Genomic DNA, 21,197 nt, shown 5'->3' with positions numbered 1-21,197 from the left:
ACAGCTAACTAATGAGTCATGCCTTTGATTAACTCTTTAAATTCCAGAGTTTGGCTTTTCAGATTTTTCTGAATCTTAATTGGTCCACAAAAACAATCGAAGTGTTTTCATCTCATAAGTATGTTTTAAGTTTTAGCTTTAGCACCAATCAGTTTATATCCCATCTTCATCTCTTCCTCTACCCCATCAGCGTGGGCAAGAATTAGATAGGAGTTTGAAAATGACATGTTGACAAGATATATCTTCACTTAAATTTTTGTCAATTTCTTACTGGCTGAATAGATGATTAGATTGAAATGGGGGTGGATGGGTGTAAGAATTTGCACATTAGAATTCATTTAGTAAAAAGTGCTTTTAGCACTTAAAAGTCCATCAAAAATTCAAGAAGATGGCAAACAATTTTTTTTTCGTTTCTCCTTTCCAGGTGGTTGCGGACCATTTCTATCATCTTGTTCTTGAACAAACAGGATATGCTGGCAGAAAAAGTCTTGGCAGGGAAATCTAAAATTGAAGATTATTTCCCTGAATATGCGAATTATACTGTTCCTGAAGATGGTAAGATTTCATTATGAGTCTTTCCATGTTTTAGGAAAAGACAGACAATTCTGATGAATACAAATAACTTTCCCCACTACACCTATCTTCAAAAAAAAAAAAATAACTAGGAATTACCAATTAAATTATAATCATATTATTATTCTTAGATCTATATTTTGGAAAGTTAACCTCCCTCTAATCTTTTAGGTTTATGTTTATTTTTATATATTATATTTCCTGCCACTTTTATATTTTTTTACTTTGTGGATAGTTAGAGACTGTACCACAAAAGAAAAATGGCATTTCATAATATGCTGTCATTTGCTAGTATTTCTACTTTGGAGCAACTTAGTACCTTCTCTAACTTCAGTTTTGCCACCCTAATATCATAAACATTATTTCTGAATCATAGAATTAATCAGCAATTTAGAATGTTTAATTTTGATCTACATAAGATTTCTTGGACCCATTCAAAGTGTTATTTTGGAAAGTTATTAGAGGAATACTACATTTATACAGGAAAAGTGGGACCCAAAGAAGACTTAGCAACTCACATTTATACAGCTCTCTATAGGTTGTATTTTCCTCACAGCAAGTCTATGAAAGTACAATTATTATTAACTCTGTTTTACAGTTGAAGAAACTTGTACTCAGAAATGTTAAATAATTTGCTCATAATCACACAGCAAGTAACCAGTCAATATGGGGCTCATTGTAATGCCACATCCATTGATCTTTCTATTTGTTCCAATTCCACTAAAGACTTATGAAAGGAACTCCTGGAGAGGTTATCATTGAGTTTTCTTTGATTTTCTTTTTTTGTTTGTTTCTTTGGTTTTTGTCTTTTTGGAGAGGGGAAGGCAGGGCAGTTGGGGTTAAGTGACTTGCCCAAAGTCACACAGCTAGTGTTAAGTTTCTGAAGCTGAATTTGAACTCAGGTCCTCCAGACCCCAGGGCCAGTGCACTGCACAACCTAACTGCCCTGATTTTCTTTTTATTTATCAATGGAGAGTAAGAACAGATTAAAGAGTACATAGATCTAGAGTTGGAAGGGATACTTGCTACTAGCTTTGCAACCTTGAACAGCAGTATTGTAAAATTAAAAGAGAACCCTGGAATTAGAGTCAGGAAATCAGAACTTACCCAGGTCTTTACTGCCCTTGTGGCTTTGAATAAGTCGTTTCACAACTTTCAGTTTCCTCATCTGTAAAATGAGGGGGTTGAACTTAGTGGCACCTTCCCCTTCCCCCCAAAAAAGCCTCTTTTGTGGTAGCTTCTGGCGGGCCACATGTGGCTCAGCCCTGAAGGACTTTTTTTTATTTGGGACAACAGACTGATCCCTTCAACAGTCTTTTTGTCCCATGATGGAGATAAGAGTTGTTTGCATCAAACTCCACCAAACAAATCAAGAAAATAGACCAAAATGGATCCTATTGGGAAATCTAAAAAAAAAAAAAAAAAAGAAAAAAAAATCATTTTTTACCCCGGTTGGGGATTGAGAGACAGACAGATCTGTAGACACTGGTGACAGGATCTGACCAGGAGTAGGCTACACCAAGCATTTCATCATCGAGAAAGACTGTGCACCATGGCAAGAGGAAGTCCTGGGTACCATGCAACTTTGTGCAAAGTGTGAGAATAGGTGCAACCTGATAATTCTTTTTCTCACTACCCAGTTCTAGGTCACAGAGCCAGGGCAGGCTGAAGAGGGCACCTGTGCCCAGGGGTGGCAGGAATCCAGCGATGGTGTTCTAGAGAGGAAAAAGTTCAGAAGCAAGTAGCCTCAGTGAAGCTCTGACCCCGCCCCCCTCCACTACACCCACTCATACACTCCCAGGAGCAAAGCTCTATCTCGTTTCCACTTGAATAAGCAAGGCAGGAATCCCAGACCAAAGGGAAGCTTACGGTTCTGTCACCCTGAAGCAGCTGAGCTCACCCACTACTGATAGTGATCAAGTCCAGCAGCAGTCTGCTTTTGCTCAGACCCCAAGTCAGGTCAGTGCAGAGCTCAGAACAGGGAAGCAATAATCAGACTTTCCCCTGGATATGACTACCTTGGGAGCACTGACAACCTGAGCTGTCCCTGTGAGCCTTCTCTGACATAACACTAAGTGGTCCAATAAAACAGTAACAAAACCAGCTCAGATCTGCCCTCCATTAAGTGCACAGATATTTCAGAAGGAAAAGGATATAGACTTACAGCCCAAAATATCCTACCCAACAAAACTGAGTATAATCCCCAGGAGGGGGGGATGAATATTTAATCAAATCAAAGATTTCCAGACATTCCTGATGAAAAGACAAGAGCTGTGCAGAAACTTTGAAGTTCAAACATAGGAGCTGAGAAACATAAAAAGGTAAACAAGAACTAACATCATACAGGACTAAAGGATAAACTGCTTATAGAATATTAGAATAATGTGGGAAGATGATATAGGTGTCCTGAACGCTTTCATCATCAAAGGGAAAGGAAGGAAGGAGAACATATTTAGTAAGCACCTACTACATGCCAAGCACTGTGCTAAGTGCTTTACAATTATCTCACTCACTTTACAATTACAACACTCCTTGGAACTGAGTATTATTATTATTATTATTCCCATATTATAGCTGAGTATAACGAGGCAAACAGGTTAAGTGGCTTGCCCAGGGTCACACAGCTAGTAAACTTTGGATGCAAGTCTTCCTTAGTCCAAATCCAGCACTCTATTCAGACAAAGGACCTGGGAGTGTTTCCGTTATGTCTTGAAAAGAACAGAAATTGAGTGGAAGAAGAATACACCACAGGATGGCTGGGAGGTGAAGGAAGGTTAGGAAAGGTTATCTCATACAATCAGAGCAGACAAGTAGAAGTCAGTAAAAACAAGGAGGAAAGGGAGGAGCAGCTGACCCTTGAACCTCATTCTCATCTGAACTGGTCAAAGGAGGGAAGAATGAATACATGCATACAGATACAGATATGTGTGCACACAGAGTCGGGTACAGAAATACATTTTCCTTACCAGAGAAATGGGAGGAAAGGGGAAAATTAGAGGGAGAGCAGATAAAAGGAGGGATTAGTTTTAAGCAAACTCTAAGGATGTACAAAAATAGAGCTCTTTTTGAGGTACCAAAGAGTTAGAATCTGAGGGGGTACCTATCAATTGAAGAATGGCTAAATGATTTATGGTACATAAATATAATGGAATCATATTGTTGAATAAGAAATTATAAAGGACACCTGGCCGTGTAACCTTGAGCAAGTTACTTAACCCCAATTGCTTAGGGACGGCCAGGTGGCTCAGCGAGTAAGAGCACCAGCTCCAGTGTCGGGATGACCTGGATCAAATCCGGGCTCGGATGCTCGGCACCACACCCAGAAATAATAACTGGCCGTGTAACCTTGAGCAAGTTACTTAACCCCAATTGCTTATTAAAAAAAAAAGAAATTATAAAGGGGATGGTTTCAGAGAAACCTAGGAAGATTTGAATGAACTGATGGAGAATGAAATGAATCAGCTTATATAGCCACAACTATATTGTAAAGACAAACAACTTTGAAAGACTTAGGAACTCTGATCAACATAATCGCCATCCTCTTCAGAAGACTAATGATGAGACACATTACCCACCCTTTTACAAAGAAGTGAAAGACCCTGAGTGCAGAGATTTTTTTTTTGCATGACCAATCTGGACTTCTTTTTTCTTGACTACATATGTAACATGAGTTTTGTTTTCCTTTTTTTCTCAATGTGAGAGATAGGTAAGAAGACAGACTGTTGCTGATTGCAAAAATAAAATAAAATTTAACTTTTAAAAATTTTCCAGCACCAAATGTTAACAGCTATGTTTCCCTGGGCAAGTAATATAGTCTCCCTGAGCCTCAGTTTCCTCATCTGTGAAATGAAGAAAAAAAAATATTTGTATACCTACCTACACATATTGCTGTGAGGAAGGTGCTTTGTACCTTAAAGCATGAAGTATATGTGAGTTCTTGTGTCTTTTATAAAGCCTTTTATGCTGCATGGTTCCATGCACTGAGTTTCATTTCCTTTTCTATAAAAGTGGTGCTTTATATTTAAATTTACCTGAGTACATTTGTATGTTTAATTCCACAGCAACACCTGATGCAGGTGAAGATCCCAAAGTTACGAGGGCCAAGTTCTTTATCCGGGATGAATTTTTAGTGAGTAATTTTTTAAACTTTATAAGTGTTTTGTCCTCTGTGGTACTATCATTGAGTGACTCCAACCACACGTTTTTCAGACTGCATTTTCAGGTATCCTCCTATGTTATGACTTGCTATCACTGGGCTACATTTTAGATCCACAAAGTGCTATTATGTACATATTCGAAAACACTAATAAGCCAAAAACCACTGTATAAGTCAGTTAGTTCAAGCTCAAATGTGTCCTATAAAAAAAAATGAACTACAGGGCAGCTAGGTGGTGCAGTGAGTAGAGCATCGCCCTAGAATCAGGAGGAGCTGAATTCAAATCCGACCTGACACTTAACATAAAAACTAGACATGTGACCTCGTGCAAGTCACTCAACCCTAATTGCCCTACCTTCCACCCTCCAAAAAAAAAAAAATGAACTACAATGTGCTGAACTCTATATAGGTAACTGGCTATGAATGAATTTTGGTCAACTTAAGACCAATCAGCAAATACCAAAACATGCCCCAACACCACCAAAACTATGGCTCTCTAAGGATCTGCAGAAATAGGAAACTGAACTCAACCTGGAGGGTCCCATTGTAGGTAGAGGCTTGTGTGGCCAGGCATCTCTAGCAGTGCACTCTTCAGTCTCACGAATGCCTTTCTGTGACAAACCAAGTCGTCTAGGCAGTTTTCTGCTAGAATCTATTTCTATTCTCTCCTCTTCTATACTCCCTCAACATAGCCCTGTGCAACCTCCCAGTCTCTTTCTTTTCAGGAGCTTTATCTTAAACTCTTTGTTGAGTTAGAAAGAAATGTACTTCAGTATTTCAAGGTTCCTTCATTCCATCAATTTATACTACAGTATAAATACTCTTTATATTTTAAGTTGCCATGGATAACAAATATTTAATCTGCCCCTACACCCAATCTTCATAGGCCATGCCAGAGCTTGTGTTCTACTGGCAAAGCCTTTAAGAATCCAGCGTCACCTTCAGGCCCTCATGAAGCACTGGAGTACTATTAGAGGAAGATATTTACAAATAGTTAAGGGATTTCAATCACCTCATTTTCAAGAATGAATGAATCCTCTTGCATGCTGGTCGGGATTAAAATTAGCAATTAGAAAATGCACTATTCCCTGACCCAGAAGTATGCCTTGCCCCTGCCCTCTTATGCCTTGATCATGTTACTAAATAATCAAGCCTCATGCAGATGTCCCTTTGAATACAGTGATTCAACATGAAGAATTTTGACATCTGGAATGAATGGAATTGATTTGGTAAATGCTAACTCTTCATTTCTATAATGGGACCAACTTGGTAGTCTAGGAAAGTTATGTGACATGAAAACCAGCAGCTTCCAACTTCGGAAGCTGTCAGGTTATGCTAGAAAACCTGATAGACTGGGCAGAAACAAAGGTATGGTCCAGAAAACGCAGAGGGAATGGAGGGACAGTGGGAACAGAAGGGGTTACGAGTCCTTCCAAACCTCTGAGTAGCAGTGAGATTGGATTTTGCTCCCAAGGTTGGAAATTTGCTCCCAAGCAAAAAATAGGATTATACTTTGTACCTGTGCATAAATGAAAATAGGAGATATCACCAGTCAAAAACCATTCCCAGAACATTAGCATGGGGCGGGGGGGGGGGGGGGGAACATGTTTCCAGCTTGTATCACAGGCCTACATTTGATTTTCATTTCTTTTACCACAGTTGGGAAACAACTACAGTCCTATTTTGATGGTATTGATGATACTCAGGGAACAGCCAGTGATTTCAGTCAGCCAGCAGTTTCTATTTTTCTCTTTTATCTGCCTAGACATGAAAAAGGATGTCCCAGGGGCGGCCAGGTGGCTCAGCGAGTAAGAGCACCAGCCCCAGTGTTGGGATGACCTGGGGATCGAATCCAGGCTCAGACACTTAGCACCCACCCAGAAACACCTGGCCGTGTAACCTTGAGCAAGTTACTTAACCCCGATTGCTTAAAAAAAAAAAAAAAGAATTTGGATTTGGGGCAGATAGGTGGCGCAGTGAGTAAAGCACTGGCCCCAGAGTCGGGAGGACCTGAGTTCGGTTCCGGCCTCAGACACTTAACACCCACACACAAAAAAAAAAAAAACTAGCCATGTAACCTTGGGCAAGTTACTTAACCCCAATTGCCCTCCAAAAGGCAAAAAAAAAAAAAAAAGGATGTCCCATCTTATACATTTGGACAGTTAGCATCAGTTTAACTCATGGTTTGAGATGCATGCAAATATTCTTGATATAATGCTACAGCTCTCCTCGAACAAAAGGAAATCTGGAAAGGCATGATTGGGTTTTTTTCCCTATAGATACTACCATATCATGTGCACTTTAAAAAAAATGAAAGACATTTTAAGCACTTAAAATTGTTGAATTAAACTTTTTACCCAAACCAATATTATCATCAATATCTGTATTTCATCATAATAATAAACAACATATCTCCAGGATGATGTCCTAGGGAAGTTCTCTCCTGCAATTTCTTTACTGCAGGATCCTCAGACTTTCACTTACATTGCTCCTAGCTGTTTCTTGTATATATGTCTCTTTCCCAGACGTGAGTGAATTCTTTAAGGGAAGAATATATATAGTGTGTGTATGTTCTATGTATATACACACATATACATATACACACACATATAGACATCTATACCCCTCACACATCCCTCTCTCTTCCTTATCCCTAGCACAATATTGAGCACACAGGTTAACAAATTCTTGTTGAATAATTGAAACTCCTTAATAATAAATATAATTGCTATGTGATCATTAATAATATTTGACACTTGCCTACATGAGCAGACTACTGTAATGAAAAGAGCATCAAATTCAGCCAGAAAAGTTGTTTTTAAGTCATGGTTCCAGTACTTGTTAGCTCTTTGACCATGGGTAAGTCCCTCAGTTTTTTCTTTACCTTCAGGTTCCTTATCCATCAACGGGAAATGTTAACACATCATAGGGTTATTAGGGAAAAAACACTTCATAAAATGTTTTAATCAGTGTCAGTTGTGTGTGCTCAATGTGAAAATCACTGTTAACTTGGGACAGGAGTGTCACAGAAGCAATTATGTATCCAGTACAAAAAGGATTCCCTATGTTCCCTCCCTCAGTTCAGTTCAATATCCATTGCACTGACTGTGGGAGAGACTTGACCAGGTGTGACCTGGTCAGCACCTCTCCTTTGGAGGTAACAATGCTTTTAAGAAACAGCAGCCTAGAGTCTAAGGCCAGAGTTCTGTTTTAAGTTGTGTTCTCCAAAAATAGATTAAATACTAATCTGGTTTGGAAGAAACAAAAGTGCAGGGGAAAGCCCAGTTGGAAGTACGGATCGTGACAGACATGAATTTCCTAAGTATAAAGAACACAGTCTTACATGGCAACTCTTGTTTTGCAGAGGATAAGCACGGCAACTGGCGATGGCAAGCATTACTGCTACCCTCACTTTACATGTGCAGTGGACACTGAGAACATCCGCAGAGTGTTCAATGACTGTCGAGACATCATTCAGAGGATGCACCTTAAGCAGTATGAACTCTTGTGATTCGGGTCACCATGGAGCCTGTGGTTTTCAATTACCTGCTCCTTTCTCTTTCGCGCGCGCTCTCTCTCTTTCTCTGTCCTACCCAACACAGGATGGAAGAATATACTCTAGGGTACCTGTTCGCCTCTGGGTTTGTTTACTTTGGTTATTTAGTCCCTTCTCTCCCGCACCCTGGTGTTCATTTAGAGTGAGTTTTTCTTTTATTCTTCCTGCTTCTTTGGGACTAGGTCCAGGTTCCCCTTCAGTACGCCACTCCTTTGTCATTCCATTAAGCCTTCGGCTACCTCCATTTTCCCCTAGGATTTTTTTTTAAATTTTCAAACATAGCCTACTAAATTTTTCCAGTAGGTTATGTCAACATAAACTGATGACTCTTATCAGGTGGCACTACAGTCAAACCTCTGCATGTTAGGGGTCCTTTTTTTTTTAACATGACACTGAAGAGTACTTGATAGGTGAAAAGAATAATGCACTTTGTATCAGGTTATTAAATACTGTTGAGAAAGCATACACACAATGTAGCAGCACTATGATATTTATTATTCTATCACAGTTTTTAGCGTTGAGTTGCAGGTTAACTGATAAAGGGGCCTCCTCTTGTGAGCCGGTTAGCGGCACAGGTCATAGAGTAGAGCCTGAGAGGCATGGAGAAGATAAGCAGTTCTGGGATTTCATAGCAGTGTCCCTACACACCTCAGACTTTGGAATTAAAAGCTACTTCTAGGCTACTGCGTCAAGGCAGAAAATCTACTCCTCCCTACCCTCAGCCGCTTTTTGTTTTGTCCACAAATGATCCTTTTAGCTTAGGTCATTCTGGGACACCGGTCCTCCCCTCTCGCTATATATTTTTTGTTTTACTGCTGGTTTATTATATTGTACAGACTGTAAAATGTAATATTATTTTGTACAACTTTATTGAAGAAAATACTTGTAGAAGATCTTTGTGCCTTGATTATGGCTGTACCTGTAAACTGAGCTAAGATGTAAGTATGTTTTTGATTGCGCTGTACAGCTTGATGTCAGCCTTACCTGCAGCCATGACTGGAGGTAGGAACTTTATCTGTAGAATTTAGGGGTTTTCTGGTTTATATTTAAAACAAGTGAAATACACTTTAGTAAAAAAAAAAATTATATAAATTATGCAAATTAACCACTTACACCTTTATGAATAAGGTCTTACCCAGTGAGAAGCTATTGCAGCAACATGCTTTTCCTTTTGGGAGACTCAGCTTTGAAATATCGAATTCATTCGGGTCCAAATTGTAACCAGGTGTTGTCTCTCAATGGGAGGAACCAAGAATATTTTTTTCCTCTCTAGACTATATTTCATAATTCTTTGGTTACTGATACTTTCACAATCATACAGCAGATTGTGAACATGTAGAGCACCCTCAGAGAAGCTCTTAAATCTTTGTAACAACAACAGATTTTATTGTGCAAGTAAATACAAGAACAGAATATTTTAAAAGGTGTAAACCCATGTCTAACCTAAGAAAATTGCAAGATGACATTTTTATTTCTCTTTTAATAAAGAGACACATTAGAAAATTGTTTTATTTTAAATATTGTAGGATCAAAATGTGTGAATATTTCTCAAACTTGAATAATTTATGCAAATGACATTCTCAAAACAAGTTATGGTACAGTACATTATATAAAAAGCAAGAATTGTTGTAGCAATAAGGCATGTCCTTTTTAGTAACTATAACACTGCTTTATATTTTATACACGGGTGTTTTGTCTGTGTGAGTATATACTTTTCCTGTGTCTGAAATAACCTGTACAAATGTCGAAAATTACAGTTGCAATAACAGAAACCTAGACAAGTGTTAGCCTACATTACTTCATCAATTTTCTTTACCAGTACTTGGACTGTCTCCATCCTTTGTTTAGAATTTTAAGACTCACCCCATAAATCAGGTTTTTATAATATATTTTTTAAAACCAACACTCTCCTTTGCCCTAAAATTAAATGTCAGTAAACGCTCCTATTTCTTCATTTAAAACTAATTTTATGACATATAATAGCCTCTCTTGCATCCTCCTGAGTTTTCTCCCATCGGCATTATATTAACCCTTCTGTTTCCTAAGATCATTTGGTCAGACCAATAGATGAAAAAGCAAAACCTACGTCCAGACCCCCTCACACTTCCAAGAAAGGGAGAGGACAGGCAGCTGTGTTCTAGATGTCTTTCAAGAAACTAAAAACATGGAAAAACTGGAGAGGGGAGTAATTTCCCAAATAAAACGAACATCTATACTGTGACGTATATACAATATTTGCCTCTCTTAAAGATTCCTTGAACACTGTAGTACAAGGTTGCCTGTTTATAATGATAATCAAAGAAAAATCCAGGCTGCTTTAAAAAAATTTATTTCTGGCTCAAAATGAAAAACACATCAACTTACCTTTTTAAAAAATAGGCCATTTTTTTCCAGTTTTCAGAAGTGTCTTTTTTGACCACTAGAAGGGTTTAAAGATTGTCTAGTAGAGAACTAATTATACCTATTTAAATAATACTACTAATAATAATAACCCTGTTTCAGCAGAGAAAAGTAGAATTCTACCAAACAAACGATATTTTCCTGCTCTCATAGTATCTAAAGGAGAATCTGCTTCCCCCTTCTAGATGTACAGCTTTATAAAATTTAGGAATCTGAGGGAAATGTCATATTAGAACAGAAGCCACACCCACTGATATGTACATACACTACTGCCAGTGTGTTTCTGGGTTGCAAGTTCCATCCGTGGAAGATAGGAGTTTGTAGTGCATGCAAGTTATGAGGCTAATAGGACTTACATGTTGTACAGATACAATCTGAGTATACATATATTTGATAAAAATTATATAGCAAGAAAACAGTTCAATTTGTTGTAGGATACTTGTTACTTTTTTTTTACAGCATGAAACATTTCAATCAACTATTTATCCTGTAGTAATTCATATCAATTGTTTAGAATTTCTATGATGTGCATAAAAGTGGATGACCTGCATTTGGATTCATCCCGTGAAGTCATGCTCTGACATGAATACAGCCTGAAGTTCAGTTGTTTCCCGCTTTGGTATTTGTTACTAAATGCAGAAATGTCCTGCTCTTCACCTTGCCTTATGCTTTCTGATCACGTATCAACCGAATGAAACGACTTGAAAAGAAACGGTGGTGTTTCACAGGCTGACAGCGAGTTAATATTAACAAAACCACCAGAATACCTGCTGTGCAGTAGATAGTCAGCACTGTATGCTCAAGTGGAAGGAAACATTTGGAGAGGGAATAATCTACTGATGTTATGCTGCCCTAGAAAAACAAAACAAAACAACACAAGAAACAGTCATGCTGTCGTTAGAATACAAGATAAAGTCATCTGACTACAGCTGTTCTAATTTGGGAAGAACAGTAGAGCTAGCAAACTACTTGGGTCATTTCTTGACTGCTCCTGTCTTGGGCAGACACAGCAGCACACCAAAGGCATTCCCCTCTGGAGAGACAAAGTTAGCCGGAGGCGACGTGTGCTGTCTTTTGTCTTGTACGAGATTCCCCTGGTACTAGCCAAGAAAGGGAAATTCAAGACAGGAGCCCCCAAGTGGATACTGACATGGGAAGCTAATTTTGTTATTAAGACAACTTCCTAATATGCTAGGCTTCAAATTAAAAAACAAATTAAAGAGGGCACACCAGGAATTCAGAGAGGTACATGGAAAGACTTGGACTAGAGAGCTGAGACCAAAGAGCATCACTGAGAGAGTGAATAAGAAGGTTTTGTTTTCTCATGCCACAAGACACTAAAATAAATCTGTTTACTTAGAAATTCATGTTCTGGGGTAATCAAAGGAATTTTCCTTGTAGGCATTTTTGCTAAACAACAAACACCTTTTTTTTTTAAGTTTGTGTACTTTGAACTTGGAAACAGGACATTTCCCCATCTCACTATTAAGTATAAACAATGTATATTGTGCATTGGAACTGGCTGCCGGAACACAACCTTGGCGTGAGAAGCTCAGTTTCAGGTGGCCATTGATGTTAAAGCCCTGGGCAGTGGCATACATGTCAGCATGGAAAAGCGACAGCCCTTCCCATCCCCAGCAGTGGCAAATGCACCAATTTGGAAAGCAAATGGATGAGATGGCCAGGAATGAGTGATGAAGAAATTATCCTTTTTTTCCAGTGGATGAAATCAACCAGGAGAAATAGTCTCTCTGCTGTTCTCAATGCCGTCTTAAAAAAAATATTACACTGCACCCTCTTCAAAAAATAATCATGCCACTTTGCTAAAGACTCCCTCTACTCACTCCCCACATACAAACAAATTCAACTTCACTGAAGTTACCCTCTGAACGATGTCAACTGGTTTGGCTCCCAGAGATAAGCTTATAAAGGGGGTGCAGTGTACTACATGAAGTGTGCTGGGGGAGTTCATGGTTTTTGTATATTTTTTACAGGTAGCAACAGTTAAATAGCTGATTACCCATGTTGATTTGAATATTTATGAAAGCTGTCAGACAAAAATAAACTTTAACTTTACCATAATGAAACTAGGATTGTCTCTGTTTCTCCAGCTGAAAGATGGAACGCTGATCTCAGGGATTTTTCCATCATGTAGCACTTCACAGGCACTGTGAGTATGACCACTCAGAATCAAGCGAGGCTGGAACCACCACAGAAGCTGTATTAAGGAGAAAACAAAACATCACCTAGTAGTTCAGAATACTGGTGAGGCCACCTCGAGATGGGATAGCTTCAGTTTTAATTCATTGGCACTACAGAATTTTGCATAAAATGTCATTAAATGAAATGTCTTATTTCATAGGAAAAGATTTCATACTATATCATATTTTTCAGTGTCCTTTAGAGAAAACTTAGGCCTCTGGCCCTGGTCATATATTTCTGTGTACAAAACATATTCATTCTCAGGAGATTCTTTTTAGGTCTGCCAAAAGGAGCTTATGTACTGCAAAGTCTTTATGAGAGGAAGATTGAGTAATATGTATGACTTAATATTAATATTATATCAATTTAATCAGTTCCATTATGGAAAAGATGGATTACTGTGTGATGAATGAAAACTCTGACAAAATGCCAGAAGTCTACCTTTCGGTCTGCAAAAAGAGTGGAACTGCCACTGAAATCCACTTAATACTAAGAAGTTACACTGTTCTTTTGTTTTTTTTAAGCAATTGGGGTTAAGTAACTTGCTCAAGGTTACACGTCCAGTTTTGTGTGTGTGGGTGTTAAGTGTCTGAGGTCAGAACCGATCCCAGGTCCCCCTGACTCCGGGGCCGGCACTCTACTTACTATGCCACCTAGCCACCCCTTACACTGTTCTTTAAAAAAAGAAACATAGCAAAGTTTGTGTGACACTGAGTATCCCTATAGTCACTTATCAAACCTTTTGGGAAGCCTCTTTAGAAAGGACATCATATCTCTCTTCAAATACGATGTTCTTTTTCTCTGGAGGAGCAGAATCTTCCCCAATACAATTAGCATCACTTCGGCGGTACAGAGGAAAATGCTGTCCAAAAATCAAAGAGCCAGATATAACCTTAAGGAACCTTTTTACAGCTGATATACACACATAAAGAAATGCCAGGCTGTCCCATTCTTCTTACCTGGAGAAGGATAGGAGCTGATGCTGAAAGCTTTTGAACATCACGACACTTTGGGCTGGATTGGTACTTCTCCTAATGGTTAAAAAATAATAATAATAATCACACCAGTGGTCGGGCAGTGTTGTGGTTAAGAAGAACAAGCCTACTCTGTTAGGATGGAGAAAAAGCTACCGCAATGAGGGGGGAGGGGGGTACATAGGATTACTGTGATATTATCATGGACCGTTACCTCTCTGGAGCAATTCAGTAGCTGAGATAGTTTAATGAGTTTGGCTTCCATTGAAGAGCAAATAGTACAGCCATCTCCCTCCATTGCCACACTGTTCACCATCACAAAACTGAAATGGTTAAGAAGGAAACGATATTTTCAGAATTTTCCCCAAAATTTTTAGTACTTTTTTGATAAAATCACCACTCACAGAATTTTCATAATGAAAGAAACAGCAAGCACAGGACTCAGAAAAGTTAGTATAATACATGTGAAGGATGTTTTATTAGGAAAAAAAGAGGAATACTTATGCTAGCAAAAGGCCACATAATGTTCTTTCACTGAAAAAAAAGGTTAATTAGGAATGATAATGATTCCTGCCAGGACAAAACAGTTTCTTTTCTTTCTGTGTTAATATTATATATACTTTGTTGTATGAGAGATTTAGAACTAGAAGGTATCTCAGAGATCATGGAGGTCTGACTCTCATTTTACAACTAAAGAAACTGAAGGCCAGGAGAGTAAAGTAACTTGCCCAAGGTCACGAAGGTAAGAAGCATCAGGGACAATATTTGAACCCAGGTTCTCTGACTTTCCACCCAGTATTCTTTCCACAATACACAGCCTTTTGAAAATGTTTTGGGTTTTTTTTTTTAACCTTTTCTTTCCTTTATTTGCCATTTTGAAAAAGAATCCCTTCAAGGAAGCATTAGAAATTCAAAAGACAAAGGAAATGGAAGATCAAACTCAAGCTGGATAATTCACTATAAATAGAAAAACAAAATAAAACAAAATTCAGTTCATATTTTAGTGGTTACTCCACAAAGGAACTACATGAAAATATTCTCTTTGAGCTCACAATGCCCTGAATCTATCAATCAGCAAGCATTTATTAAGGACTTGCTATATACTGGACACTCTGCTAGACAGAGAATTCAACTATAAAAAGGATCCAGTCCCTGATCTCAAGGAGTTTACATTTTATTGTAAATACAACATATCCACCCACAGTTACACATTAATCACCATTAAGGAAAGCATGATGAATCAAAATCTCCCCACTGGAAAGATTTCTAAGTCCCAGCAAGTGACTTAAATATCCCCATTATGAATACAATGAAATCCCAATATAAAAGATTTGTAATAATTCCTAGAAGTTTAGTATAATGGAGTTTTACCCCTATTAAGTGCTTTCTCCTCAGGAAAAATAAAGGTCTATTCTTGAGAGATGCACTATATGAAAACTACATAACAAAGTAGTTGTAATAGCGACAATATGGAGTTCTTGTTTTGGCCTAAGCAGTGAAGGAAAGAAGTGACTTTGTGTCAGTTACGATGGCATGTAGATTATTGATACTGAATAGAATTAATCTCTTTCATGTGCTGCTCATCATCAGAATTCAGACATCTTGGAATTTATTTTACTCTCTTAAGCTATTTTCTAAAGTAAAATACAGTCAGTGCTCAACTATGCGTATTAACATAGAAGACTAGTGAATCAATGGATAATTGAAAAATTAGACATAGAATTTTTGTAACAGATCTGCCTTCCTAATTAGGATTTTTCTTAGACTCATACTAAAATTAGCTTGAGTTCCACAATCATACACCATCTAGGCAGTGGGAGAAGGCCTAGATACACACTGGACAGTTAGGAGGGAAAAGACTAAAATTATAACTAGTCTGCAGAGAGTCTAGAACGCTCAGTGGAGAGAGCATGAGGCCTGCAATCATGAAAACCCGAGTTCAGATGTGATCTCAGACACATACTAGCAGTGTGACCCCGGGCAAATCACTTAATCCTATTTGCCTCAGTTTTCTCATCTATAAAATGAGATGGGGAAGGAATGGCAAGCCACTCTAGTATCTTTGCCAATAGAACCCCAAAAGGGTTCACAGAGTCAGACGCAACTGAACAACAACAAAGTCCACATGTTAGTAGTAAAGAGCTGGCTGACACCATGAAAGTATTTGAGAACTGATGACTATTTAACAAGAAGTCTCACAGAGTCATGTGGGGGGAAAATAACCCAAATCGTACATAACACGGGTTATAAATGGGTTATAAATTGTCTGTTTCAACTAAGAAAAAGGACCTGGGGGTCACAGTTGACTATTCCATAGTTTCAGGCCCCAATGTGCTACTGCAGGAAAAATGTAATCAAATAAAAACCTAACCAATTTCTGGGCATAATGAAGGAACATATTAAAATGGAAAATTTTTTCTTACAATTGTGGAAACCTGTGATGTATCTACATTTAGAATACTGTATGCACTTCTGTTCAGTGCAAGTCAAAAAAATATAATGGAGCTCAGAAAGGTCCAGAAAAGAATAATAAAACCTGAAGGAGAAGGGAAATCACCCTATGTGGATATAAACTATCATTGTGATAATTAATGAAAATAGAAGCATACATATAGACCTTTAAGGTTTACAAAGTATTTTATGTTATCTCACTAATCCTCACAAAAACCCTAAGATGGGTGTTGTTATTATCCCCATCTTATGGATCAGGAAACTGAGACTTACAGAGATTAAGTAATTTGCCCAGGATCACACAACAAATTAAATATTTGAGATGGGGTTTGAATTCAGATATTCCTAAATATGAGCTTTCTTTCTGCACCACCTAGCTGTTTCTAAAAGGGATATATGATCCAGATGTATAAAATCATCCATATGTATAAATGCACAGAGTTGGCCACCAAGTCCCAGGATACTACACCTAGTGAAATGTCACTTGAAATAAGGAGATGATAAATTAAAAACAAATAGAGGAAATGTTACTATACATAGTGGACCGCTACTGCAGCATCATGACCCTTCCCACCAGAGACAAAACAAGGCTGGATTACCCACAGATCTGACCCAGTATCAAGCAACATTTACTACAACCTTACCTAACCCTACTGTGCTAGGTACTAAGTATACCAAATCTTACAAGGAAAATTGAATTTTTAGAAAATAAAGAACTTGATAAGTATTTGTAGCATAATACTTACTTAATCCCTTTTATAGGAAAAAGTTCCCCAAAGTCAAAAACCTTCTTAAATCGTTGTAGTTTATAAGTGTTCATCCTGTATTCAGTTGGTTTAAAAAAAAAAAAAGGTACATTTTATCAGCTAGCCATAGAAGAACATCGTAAAATCTCAATGCTATATAGGAAACGCTGAGAGATTACATTTCTATAGGATTCTGAAGGCATAAAGGACCTCAGAGGATCTCTAGGCCAACCTCTCCCTCCCCCCCCCCCCCCCTTTTAAAAAAACCCCAATGCAACATTTCTACCAAGTGGTTATCAAACCAGCCCCCCTTTGAAGACATTCAATTCAACCATTTCTTTTCTTTTCTTTGCTCTTTAGAGGGGGGAAGGCAGGGCAATTGGGGTTAAGTGACTTGCCTAAGGTCACACAGCTAGTAAGTGTTAAGCGTCTGAGTCTAGATTTGAACTCAGGTCCTCCTGACTGAACTGAATAGGCTGGTGCTCTATTCCCTGTGCCACCTAGCCACCCCAACCATTCCATTTAACAGTTGTTCTTATTTGAAAATAAAGTTTTTGCATGGAATAGAAGGAATGTCTGCAGCAATGTTTCTAGTTCTGCCTTTTGTGGTCAAGCAAGAAAAGTCTAATCTATCTTCTATAGGAAAATCCTTCAAGTACTTGAGCTTGATTTGGTTCTCCCTAAATTCTCTCTTCTCCAAAGAAAACGTTCTCATTTCCATCATTCATTCCTCATGTGGTGTGGTCTTTAGGTCTTTAACACCATCAGGATTACCCTCCTCTCCACACAATACTACAGAAAGATTCTGATAAAAATTGTACAGTGAGGATCACAGCATCACAAGGCCGCTATCTGGCACTTGTCAAAGTATTTTCATCTAAATTATTTCATGTCATTCCAGGAAAAAATTGCATTGCTAATAAATATACATTTGAAATAATGTTAACCAGCAATATGTAACCTCCTTATTTTTTCCTTTAAAAAAAATGAGAACTTTTTCTATGTAGCACAAATGAAACTTTTAATACAATAGTTACACATTGCCCTCTCAAATTTCCTGCCCATCGTGGCACACCAATACCATGAGTACTTACTCATAATGAAACCCGATATCATGGTTGCCAGCAACCACTACAAGTTGTGTGTGAGATGGATGTCGGAACACTCTTTGGAACCTTTCCACATCAGCAGCCCAAGCCTGAGGGGAGAAGTAAAAAGACCCACTAAATTGCATTAGGCTAAGAAATATGATCCTGATATGCAAGGACAAATCAGTCCCAAAGCAGTCTAATTTAAAACTCAGAGCCCTGGAGTTTGACTTTTTCTAATGTACCTCTTTCCAAAATTCTTGACTAACAGCTTATTTCACCAATCACTGATTCTTAATGAAAAGGTGTCCCTCTGTAGCATTTTTTTAATGTTAAGTAGCAGTTCCCCTGCCCCAACCAAAAAAAATAAGGTTTAATTCTGAAAGGTATCTCATAAAACATTAATTAATGCTGTAAATGCCTTGTTAAGAACAAGCTCTCAGAATATGTTCAGTGATTTCTCCCTCCATGACTGGGCCAGAATAAATAGAACATCTTTTTCCATGAAGCATTAGAATTTATTTTGTGTGTAATTGTAGAAAGGAGAAGCAAGAGAAGTCAGAAGTGAAATGCAAGTTGAAGATTAAGGGGCAAATGAAAATCATTTCAAAATCATTCTAATAATAAGTCTGGATACTGAATCATGCAGGAGTTTTGAGAAGTGTATAGAGTTCTTTTTTTTTTCCTTGAGTCTAAGGAAAAAAAATAATCTGGACAAACTTCTTAGCAAAGACAATACACTCTAGGTGGCTCAGTGAATAGAGCACCAGCCCTGGAGTCAGGAGGACCTGAATTCAAATTTGACCTCAGACATTTAACACTTACCAGCTGTGTGACCTTGGGCAAGCCACTTAACCCCAATTGCCCTGTTTTCCCCCCTCCAAAAAGGCAATATACTTTTCCAGGCTGACTGGCAACTTCATTTTAAGGTGACCCACTATAAGAAAATAAAATTGATTCTTGGTGATGATTTTCAAATGAGATGGTTCTTAACTGGTTTGTTTTTTTTTTTCCTTTTTTGGTGGGGAGGGAAGAAGGTAGGGCAATTGGGGTTAAGTGACTTGCCCAAGGTCACATGACGTGTGTGTGTGTGTGTGTGTGTGTGTAAGTGTTAAGTGTCTGAGGCTGGATTTGAACTCAGGTCCTCCTGACTGCAGGGCCAGTGCTCTATTCACTGCGCCACCTAGCTGCCCCTGGTTTTTTGGGTTTTTTTTAACCCACTTTACCAAAGTATGTTTTGTAAGAATTCCCTGAAGCTAGGAAAGCAGCACCTTTACGTGCATCAGCATACATCTTTTATCCCCTTTTACAATGGATCCTTCTAAAATGTGGTTAAACTTCTTAGGGAGAGTTAAAGGGCCACAATCTGAATTTTAAAGTTCTTCCAACACATTACACCTGAGCTACTAGTAGGTCAGCTCCTTGCTGCTCAGTCAGAAATACCAGAGCACTCGTAAAATTTACTGGATGAAAGGTGAGGTGAGGTGAGGTGAAAGTGGGACCATTAGTACACAATGCTTCTCTTTAACCAAGGTGCAGGAATCATTTTAACAGTTACTACAAAAAGTCATTAGCAAAATGTGCCCAGTGTGAGAACAATCAGACTCAGTAAGTGAAAAACTCTAGGTTACTCTGGTCCTGCTACAGATTTTTCCTGGGGGAAGGATCCTATGGAGTGATTAAAGGAACCTCAAATCTTCACTGTATTGTCCTTCTGGTTTGGAAAAATAAAAGATTAACCAGAGATAAGACTAGGGAAGCTACTTTTCTAAGTGCAGTTTATTTGATTAATTGGTTATGTAAAATAGTCTGAAATAGAATGCACATTTCACCATGTGCACTGACAGCCTCATCATAGTGGTAGTGACATTTATCTTGAGGAACTGTCTCCTGACATAGAAACTATGTAAACTCCTGGTAACTCATGCACCCCAAATTTAAAAATCGGTAGGGACTAACCAATCCCACCCAAGCAGATTAGCATTAAATCCAAGTCCTAAGAATCTTCAAGATATCTTTTCACATAGGTCATTTAACAACAAAAAGTTGAGCTGTATGTCTTACCTCAGGGGAGCTCCACTTGCCTTCATCAAAGACATCCCCCAGAATAAAGGCAATCTCTGGTTGTAGTAACCATAGGGCTGTTTGAAAGGCCCTTTCCATTTGCCACTCCCTTTGAGAGGGGAAAAATCGTTAGCCCATTTTCTAGGTATTTATAAGTAAATCCTGAATTAGAGATCTAGGGAGGGACGATGGAAGGAAACTGGAACAATCTAATTACACCTCTACCCTCCCCATCAACTACTTCCCACTTCAAAAGGAAGAAGGAAAAGGTTGAGAACTTGGTGCATCTCATCAGAACTAGGGAGAGAATTAAAACCACCTTAGAAGTTCTTAACTTGCACAACCTCTTCACCCTAAGTCCTGACCTCTCTGTGATGTTCACATACCACACTGTCCACTGAAGCAAAACTTACTGCATAGTACCCTATTACCCTAGTCATCTGATGGAAGTTAATTCAGCTTCAGAGAATGCCTTTTTTAGATCGTTATCATCTAGTCTCTGTCACAATCTGTTCTCACTAACGAGGCCTTCCTTTGATCTAACTGGACAAAAATAATGAGGAGATGGTGAAGAAATTATCAAGAAACCAAATCCTACAGATGTCAGATACTTAAGAAAAAAAAGGCACTCGGGGCGTAAAACTTCACTGTCTCTCAAAGGACTTAGCCAATATTATTTTTCACATCTCTTGAAACCCTCTGTAGTCTCCCCAAGTTCCTCTAATTCTAAAGCATGCTCTTATATGCCTAACCTGTTTTGCAACAGTAAGGTGCAAACTCAGATCTCATGGTATGCCAGCAAGAGAAACTCTTTTGGACAGGGCACATTGGCCCTTTGAATACCAGCACAGGCAGGTGATTGCTCTTTCTAGCTACCACACAGAACCAAGTATGAATTGCTATTTCAATCACGGTGCCTCTCAAAGCTCGTGGTTTTTAGTATTTCTTGTCTTCAGGTCTTCCACACCCAAGGGAAAAATGGCAGAG

At 38.5% G+C, this 21,197-nt stretch overlaps 2 protein-coding genes across 7 annotated transcripts in view; one reads left to right on the top strand and one right to left on the bottom strand.

Moving 5' to 3' along the window:
- GNAL (G protein subunit alpha L) overlaps nt 1-12,772 on the top strand; it is a 529,947-nt gene extending 517,175 nt beyond the window's left edge. For all 5 annotated transcript variants that reach the window (XM_069099618.1, XM_069099621.1, XM_069099619.1 and 2 more), the window contains 3 exons: nt 425-555; nt 4,635-4,702; nt 8,094-12,772. In XM_069099618.1, coding sequence (XP_068955719.1) covers nt 425-555; nt 4,635-4,702; nt 8,094-8,240 — 346 coding nt within the window. In that variant the 3' untranslated portion in view covers nt 8,241-12,772. The remainder of the gene's footprint in view (nt 1-424; nt 556-4,634; nt 4,703-8,093) is intronic.
- The window catches only part of MPPE1 (metallophosphoesterase 1), a 21,432-nt gene continuing 9,883 nt past the window's right edge, over nt 9,649-21,197 (bottom strand). For both annotated transcript variants that reach the window (XM_069099624.1, XM_069099623.1), the window contains exons 4-11: nt 20,211-20,319; nt 18,153-18,256; nt 17,059-17,133; nt 14,076-14,184; nt 13,847-13,918; nt 13,627-13,749; nt 12,763-12,903; nt 9,649-11,537 (exon numbers count right to left, since the gene is read on the bottom strand). In XM_069099624.1, coding sequence (XP_068955725.1) covers nt 11,349-11,537; nt 12,763-12,903; nt 13,627-13,749; nt 13,847-13,918; nt 14,076-14,184; nt 17,059-17,133; nt 18,153-18,256; nt 20,211-20,319 — 922 coding nt within the window. In that variant the 3' untranslated portion in view covers nt 9,649-11,348. The remainder of the gene's footprint in view (nt 11,538-12,762; nt 12,904-13,626; nt 13,750-13,846; nt 13,919-14,075; nt 14,185-17,058; nt 17,134-18,152; nt 18,257-20,210; nt 20,320-21,197) is intronic.

This window comes from Petaurus breviceps, unplaced genomic scaffold (assembly GCF_028583685.1).
Source record: "Petaurus breviceps papuanus isolate PSGF00001 unplaced genomic scaffold, PetGlider_PUasm1.0 38, whole genome shotgun sequence".
Taxonomy (NCBI): domain Eukaryota; kingdom Metazoa; phylum Chordata; class Mammalia; order Diprotodontia; family Petauridae; genus Petaurus; species Petaurus breviceps.
This window is presented reverse-complemented; position numbering and strand designations above follow the sequence as displayed.